At 58.5% G+C, this 8,360-nt stretch overlaps 2 gene segments (V, D, J or C); both read left to right on the plus strand.

Annotated features, from left to right (window-relative positions):
• The window catches only part of LOC105823257, a 23,882-nt gene that overhangs the window by 3,702 nt on the left and 11,820 nt on the right, over positions 1–8,360 (plus strand).
• The window catches only part of LOC105823259, an 8,143-nt gene continuing 6,093 nt past the window's right edge, over positions 6,311–8,360 (plus strand). Inside the window, 1 exon segment of the C gene segment in view lies at positions 6,311–6,500. Within this exon segment, the coding sequence occupies positions 6,311–6,500 (190 nt within the window).

The raw sequence follows: 8,360 nt of genomic DNA on the forward strand, positions 1-8,360 counted from the left end.
GGCAGCAGCCCCTGGCCAGGGCTGATTTGCATCAGGGGCAGCTCTCTCCAGCAAGGGGATAAGACAGGCCTGGGAGGCACCTGCCCAGCCTGGGCCTCAGGAAGCAGCATCGGGGGCGCCTCCACCATGGCCTGGACCCCTCTCCTCCTCGGCCTCCTGGCTCACTGCACAGGTGCTGCCCAGCATCCCCCACCCGCCCAGCCCCAGGGCTCGGGGACAAGCCTGGCCCTGACTCTGAGCTCAGCAGGGCCCTGGCTGTGGTGGGCAGGAGGCTCCTGACCCTGCTGCAGGATGGGGGGCCGGTGGGGCTGAGACCCCCACACTGTGCTCGCTGGTGCCCTGAGGGCCCTTTCATCCTCGACCTTCTGTCCAGGACAGGCAGGGAAAGGTCTCCTTGGTGTGAGCCCCTCAGTCTCAAGCCTTTTCTCTCTCCGTTTCTCTCCTTGCAGGCTCCGTGGCCTCCTATGAGCTGACTCAGCCGCCCTCGGTGTCAGTGTCCCCGGGACAGACGGCCAGGATCACCTGTGGGGGAAACAACATTGGAAATAAATATGCTTACTGGCACCAGCAGAAGGCGGGCCAGGCCCCTGTGCTGATTATATATAGTGACAGCAACAGGCCCTCAGGGATCCCTGAGCGATTCTCTGGCTCCAACTCCGGGAACACAGCCACCCTGACCATCAGCGGGACCCAGGCCGGGGACGAGGCTGACTATTACTGTCAAGTGTGGGATGGCAGCAATGCTCACAGTGATACAGGCAGATGGGGAAGTGAGATGCAAACTTGCCCACCCAGCCTGGCTCCCTGGGCCCCACCCTCCCTCCTGACCCGCTGAACAGGACATGGCTTTCCATGTGGAAAGGACTTTCTAGTCCCGCGCTGCCCTCACGTTCCTGAGAGATGGGAGCAAGGTCCTGCCCTCCCCAGGCTCAGCTTGTCCACTGTAAACAGAGCAGGTCATTTTAATGCTCAACTGCCAGCTGCCAAAGACCACAGAAACCCTGATACACAGGCAATGCCAAGCGCATCAGCATTAAGGGACAATGACCCTCAGACAGAATCATTTTAGTGTCTGGGAAGAGGGAGGGCAGTAGAAGAGGTTTATAAGGCTTGGGTATCCGCATTTGAGTGGTTTTCGGCAGGTCTTGCAAGGAGGGAACTTACTAGAATTGGGTCACCTCTGTGACATCACTGCACAGGTCGGCGGACACACGGAGTGGAAGGTCTTGAATCGAGTCTTGATCAGTAAACATGCATTGGGTCAATGAACAATTCACCTAGCTGACAGCCATCTGCCCCCTGGAGCCAGCCGTCTGCCTGGTTTGCGGGAATTCCCTGCAGCAACGAGCGACACCGCCTATTGTTTACACCCTTGTCCTCCTGGCACAACTGTCCTGGAAAAAAGAGTTGACGCAGCTGCCTCGGCACTCCGCACCAACATTCGCTGCAGGACGAAAAGAGATCAGGGACGAGGGTTGACTTCATTAAGTCACCAGACACAAGCAACTCCACGTGCAGGGTGACAGGTGTAGGGTCAGGTGGCCCAGTCCTACAGGAGCTTGCTTCCCCTTTAATAGAAATGACCACGGGGGGTACCCTAGGGGAGGAGTTGTTTGTGTCTAGGAATTAAATTTGGGGCCTTGGGGTCAGTACCAGGGATCAGCGATGTCACTGTGAGTTAATGCCCTGTGATCCCTTTTGCTGGGGTTGGGCAGAGCGTGGCAGAGGGCAGAGCTGGTGGTCACGTGAGGTGTGAGTGAGTTCAACCCCGGGGGTCTTGCCAAGCTGGAGGTCCCTGGGTGTAGAGGGACCTGGTGTTGAATCCTGGTCCATGTGTTCATTTGGCCAAGAAACATTCACGGAGGACCCACCGTGTGCCCAGTGCCATGCCAGGTGACCGGGGATGCAGTGTTGGACAGGACAGATGGCCGCTGCCCCGCTAGAGGCTGTGTGTCGGATGCATAGCATTTATGTGCGTTTGTCTAGAGGGCGTTTTCTCAGAGTTCCAGGCAGAAGCAGGGCTAGGGTGAGGTGAGCCCTGGGGCTGGGCAGGTGGAGGACCCTGGGCAGCACCTGTGCAGGAATGCAAAACTAAAAGGAGCATCCAAAACCTTAGTGATCCAGATAAATAATATTTAATGCAATATTTTTAAACCAAAATTAACACCCCAAACCTACAATGAACAAAATATCAGGATGTGACTCGCCTTAATGGCTTCCTTCCTCACCCTCACCCCATTCCTGGCCACGGTCCTGGGGTGAGGTAGGTGCCCACGGGGATGCCCAACCAGAGTCCAGCCCCTGCGTCCCCTCCTGCCCTGCCAGAGGGGCCCTCCCCGGTCTCAGCCTCCCCCTCTGAGGAGCACCAGGCCCTCTGGCTCCGGCCTCTCCGCTGCTGGTCTCTGCTGTTCCCTGCTGGACTCTCGCCTTAGGGCTGCACCCCCGCCAGCTGGGGGGACAGTTCGAGGTTAAAGAACTGAAATTTCCCAAAACCCCACCCTCCCGTCCTGGGCTGGCTCCACCCCATGTCCGAAAGGGCTGGTCCTCCCAGGTCTCTGGCTGGCACTGGTAAGTCCCAGGACACAGTCTTTATACCAACTTGCTGTGTGTCTCAGGCAAGAAACTCTCCCTCCCTGAACCTCTGTTTCGAGGAGCTAGACGGTCCCTGCCAGGTCAGTGAGTCTGTGACATCTACAGAGGGAGCAAGGACCTCTGCCCATTTCCTGGAGGACAGCCAGGGTGGGGGCTGCAACCCCAAGATCACCAAAGGTCCTGGGGACCCTTGGAGGGAGCTCAGGAGCTGCAGAGCCAGTCCCTGACTGTGAGGTCTCTGAGAGATTCAGAACCTTTGTCATTTGTCACCTTGTGCCTCGCACCCTCCCCCGGGCCCCAACGGTGAGAAGCTCAAGATGAGATAAGAAAGACCAGGCGGCTTGAGTTGGGGAAAGGTAGTGAGTGGGGAGCTGGGGATCCCCAGGCCTTCGGAGAGGGGAGTCCTCAGTGGCGACAGGTGGAGTCTCTGGGGCAGGGGACTGACCAGCAGGAGGCTGGGGTGCAGGGAGCCCTTGGACATGGGAATAGGACAGAGGGACAGCGACATGCCCCTCTGCTCCAGGAGAGAAGGACCAAGGCAGGACCCAGAGGGGTCTGCCAAGGTGCCAGGGACCCTGAGCTGGGGGTCCACTGAGTGGGACAGCTGGACCTAGACTTCTCTGCCTGGGTCCGAATCCATCCCTCGCACATCTCAGAACAGGAAGGGGCGGGGCGGGTTGGGTGGCCAGAGCTGCAGCTGCACCAGCTGGGGAAGCCCAGCCCAGCCCTCGAGGGTCCCTAGGGTCCAGCCCAATCCGGATTTCCGACTGTGGCCACCACAGGAGGATGTGGTCTGTGGTGGTGACGTCTACCCAGAGACCATGGCACGTGCAGGGGCGGGGATTGGGGCAGCAGCTGGGGTTGCTATGTTTAGGGACAGCCCCTTCTTCTCCCCGAGACCTGGGGCTATCCCTGGGGGGAACCACAGCTTTCAGCTCCTGAGCAGTGGGTGTGCGTCACACCCACGGGGGTGGGGGGCTGCGGAGGGAGCAGCATCAGCCTGGACCCCCAGGGCAGACCCTGTCCAAGCCCCCAAGGTGCAAGGAGCCCAAGGTCAGAGGCAGGAGTGGACCAAGCCCCCCAGTGAGAGAGAGGCTGGACTGGATCAGGGGCCTCCCAGGGGCTTCCCCTGTACCTTGCATGACATCCGTTAGGGCACCCACCCCCCGTTACTGTTCAGTGCCTTGCGCATCTCCAGGATCAGGAATGTGTGGTGTTGATTTGTACAATCTGGCCCTGAGCACCAGGCCTGGCCTTCAGACGTTGCCCAAGAAATGTTTGTGGAGTGGAAAGAGCCAGCCTGGAGATCCTCGAAAGCGGATCCAACGAGCTGAGTCAAAACGCTAAGTCCCAATCGCCATCCTCGACACCACTTCCTCACTCATTCGTCTCTGTCTTCCTCCTCCTTCTCCTCGGTAGCATCATTAGCAAGAACTGTGAATGGTCGGAGACTTCACCCTACTTGCAAGCTCAAGAGTAAGCCTGCCACAGTTCCGTGGACGCTGGCAGAAGACACAAGGCTGCTGGCTCAGAGACAAAGGAAAGTTTATTATTCACAGCAATTGCCACTGTCCACGTGTCAGCAGGGTCTTGCACAAGGCAATGCAAAGAGAACCAGGTGACATCTGCCCCTCTGAGCTTGGGGACCCCAAATCTTTTATACTGGACAGTAAGTATGCCTGCCCTTTGCTCCAATGGGACACACTATCTGTACTTTCCAAGGTTGTTCACTATGCAAACATCCTAGAAAGGACGATCCGGAAGGAAGGCAACTGGTGCCTTTGCTGGAGAGACACAAGATCCACAACAGACCGCTGTCTCCCAACAACTGCAGTCTGTATCGGTGAAATAAAGGCCCAGGCTGTTTGTCTGTCACCACATCCCACGAAAATAGCGGGACCAATTGTCACCAAAGTTAACCAGAAAGTTAAAAAGTATCCGAGTCAAAATGTGAGCCAAGCAACTGTCAAAGTGGCATCCCAGGAAATTCACTTTGGTAGGACCTGGGAGGCGCCTTTTAGAGTTGCTGAAAACCCCAGAGGGCTGCAGATCTGAACTTGAGAGATGTATTTCAGATTTTGTGGCAGAAAAAGCAACAGGGAATCAAGAGGACAGACCCCCACTGCAGTTCTGTGCAGTGGTAGAGCAGGGGCCCTTCTCATCGGGATATGGGGTCCTGAGGACCTCCTCAGATATTTGCACAGTGGGACACCAGGAAGAGTGGGAGCTGGGGGAGGTAACAGAGCCCCAAGGACACCAGGGGGAAAATGAGGCAGAAGAAAGCTCTATTCAAATTCAGTTCTTGTTTAGTTGAGCAGCTACTGTGCGCTTAGCTCTGGGCTTTGGGTTTTCCCGTGCACGGAGCAGCATGTTACCACCTGGACGTGGAGAGCTGTGTCATCATCGACAGAGCACACCCTGGTGTTGTGCAAGGGCCAGACCTCTGAGTCCAACTTCAGCCCTGCCGCCTCTTGGCCGCGTGGCATCAAGAAAGCAAGGACTCTGCCTGCACGTCAGTTTCCTCATCTCACATGGGCGGGGGAGCAGGCGGTGGGTAACCTCAGCTCCCAGCATTAGGGCTTGGACAGCACTCAGCCAGCGCCACACGGCGCCGTTGTCATTACAGTGTGCATCATATCCCTGGGCTTCAGAACAGACCAACCCAAAGCACCTGCCCAGCCATCTCCTCCTCCGCCACCACCGAACAGAACTCAAGCCTGGGCTCCCTCCAGAGCCAGGCCCAAGGCTTCCAGGTGCACAGAGCGCTAGAAATGCTCGGGACTGGCTCACTGCTGAATTCCAGCGCACCCTGCACCCTACTCCAGGATTGATCTTGGACCCTCATTCATCTTCTCTAGCTCTTCGTTTTCTTACCTGTAAGACAGGCACACTTGCCCCAAGGACAGCCCAAGAATTGTTCTGAACCTCAAAGAGAAGGGCAAAAGGGAGCCAGAATTTGTTCAACACCCAGTGGGCACTTAGCAAACACAAGGTTCCATTAATCCTCATAACCTCCCTACTGCAGCAAAACTCTCTCCCCATTTTGCAGATGAGGAAACTGAGGCCCAGCAGTACATGGACTCCACATGCATGATTTCACCACTACTCCTTGCCTGAAGGATATAGAATCACTCCCTGCAGGGCCCTTGCCTGACTCAGGAGAGGGCCAGAGGGGAGCTGGTCAAGCTCGGCCAACCCAGCCAAGGAGGGGCAGTCCTGTGTGGCCAGAGTGCAGGGTCCTGCCTGGGGAACTGATCAGAAGAGAAGCCATATCCCCAGCCCGGAGCTCAAGCCCTCGGGGACTCCTGTTCCAGTGGGCAGCTCTCCATGGCCCCCCCCACCATCCCCAGGGAGTTGCTCACAAACCCAGGGCACCCTTGGGGAACTGGGGAGGAGGGCAGGTCAGGTGTGCCCCACCCAGGGCCCCAGGGACACAGCCAGGCTGGTGGCTGTGGTAGGTGTCAGTTGAGCCTGGATCCCGACCACAGCAGGGCAGTTGGCAGATGTCCCTCTGGAAGAGAACCCCAGGGCCAACAGCCATGGACCCTGGAAGGGGCCACACTGCGGGCAGGGACCAGAACCAGTCCAGGGCGAGGACAGGCCCACATGGACTGGGGCACATTGGGACAGTTGCTGCCAGCGAGAGGGACAAGGATGTCCCACTCCAGGGACCCCACGCGGCAAGTCAGGCCACAGGTGCCTTTGACCCTGAGGATGGATGAGGCCCAGGAAGGGCCAGGTGGGCTGTGAGGCCCCCAAGGGACCGGGGGCCCTGCGCTGGCCCCTGCTGCTGCTGGGCTTGGCCGTGGGCACCCACGGCTTCCTGTCCTGGACGGAGGCACCTCGGAGCAGGGCCCTGGAGCCCGGGTGGGAAGCAGTCGGTCCAGCATGCAGAGCGCGTGGAGCAGGTAAGGGACGAGAGACTCAGGGGGACGCGGGGTCCTGTGGCCGGAGTCGGGAACGGGCGACCCATGGGGAGACCAGCCAGGGGGTCAGAAGGAAGGTTAACCCCAGACGGGGCCTGGGCATTCACTAGCTTTAAAGTGTTCATATTTTGTCCATCATGGATTTTTTTGAATTCATTTTTATTTTCAATATCATAGTAAAATACTATTTATCTTGATTCCTGAGTTTTCTGCCCTCCCCTTAAATTTTGCACCAAGGCTGGACCTCACTCTCCTCCCCCTAGTCCTCCGGGTAGGGCAGAAACGGAGGTGGGACGCCCTCGTCCTCGCAGCTGGTGGCCGCTGTCCATGCAGGGTGCCCAAGCCTCCCCCCACCCCTCCTGCCACCCTGGGGTGAGCCCCCTCGGCCCTGACCCTCACTGGGCAGGGGCCTCTCCCCGGAGCACCAGGCGGTGGGCTCCAGCTGATGTCATAGGGGGACCTTCCCTAAGGTCTGCAGGTCCCCAGACCCTTAGCCAAGGACCCTTAGCCAGAGTGGCCTCCTGGGACTGGCCCCTGAGGAGCCCAGGCCCACCCAGGGTGCAGGTGCCTCCAAGAAAAAGGCCCAAGGGAGGGTGTGTGGGGGCCCCAGTGTGGCCCACCTCACAGTGTGACCCCAGCCCTCTCCTCTCTGTGTGTGCTGGGAAGTCCCCAGACAAAGCACCGAGCATCTGGGTCCCTTTATGACAATCTGTGACAACAGCCCATCATCACAGGCTCACTTCACACCCATCAGGTGCTAATCATTGTAGAGGCAGAACCTTCCCCTAGTGGCCCCAGAAGCCATTGCCTGCTGTTATCCTCATTTTACAGACAGGGATAAAGGGTCAGAGAGGTGGGGCCACCTGCCCAAGGTCACACAGCACATGGCATACACAGTCCAAGAACTGTAAAAGAATGCCGTGACCACATCAGCAGGTCCTGTATTTTATAGGCAAACGGTCCAAGAGAAAGGGTGGTCTGCAGGGCGCAGGGAGCAGGGCGCAGGGCTTGGCTTGGTCTCCCCGAAGCGTCCACTCCGGGACTTGGTCACCCGCTTTTGCTGGGGCCAGGCTGGGCTCGCAGAGCGGGCGGGCCCGAACCAAGGCGGACTGTCCAGTCGTGGGGACAGACCCGTGGCCCATTTTAAGAGCGATAAAGGAGGCGGCGTTCCTCCCTCTGCGGGCGCGATGCCGAGCTGGTCTGGCAGATCTGGGGGCGCCGGCTGGTGTCGGCGCGCGGGCAAAGGCGGCGGTGGGGGGGCAGCAGGGCGCGGAGGCGGGCCGAGTAGGGGTGGGGGTGTTGGCTTTTATCCGTGGTCCCGGCGGGGGAGTCCTGGGCAGACTGAGTAGGGGACCGTCAGAGCTGGATTGGTGTTTTGGAAAAATTGACCCTGCTGCGTTTGGGCTGGGGAGGTGGGGAGCCGCGCCCTGGGGTGGCGAGGAGGCGCCGGGCTGTCCCGGCGACATGAGTCCTGGTGACATGGGCCAGTGGAGGTGCAGGGACGGTGCCCGAGGCTGAGCGGGAGGAATGGGCGCTCTCACGGGCTGTCTACGGGCCTTTAAAACGTGCACCCAGGTTAGCAACAGGCAGCGAGCCATGGAAGAAAGCGTATTTATCCACAGCGTGTAATTCCACGTCTGGGGATTTATCCTGATGGGGACGCGGGGAGGCTGTAATCAAAGCTGTCACCAAACGCTGACAAACGAGAATGGTTAGCTCAACATTATTAATGACGGAAGAAAGCTGGAAATAACGTGACATGGCGTGTGAGGAATCCCAGTACTGCACATCTGTCCTAAGGAACCTTACGCAAACCTTCAGCATTCTGTTTCGGATGCATCT

The sequence above is a fragment of the Propithecus coquereli genome, unplaced genomic scaffold (genome assembly GCF_000956105.1).
Source record: "Propithecus coquereli isolate 6110/MARCELLA unplaced genomic scaffold, Pcoq_1.0 Scaffold663, whole genome shotgun sequence".
NCBI classification, from domain to species: domain Eukaryota; kingdom Metazoa; phylum Chordata; class Mammalia; order Primates; family Indriidae; genus Propithecus; species Propithecus coquereli.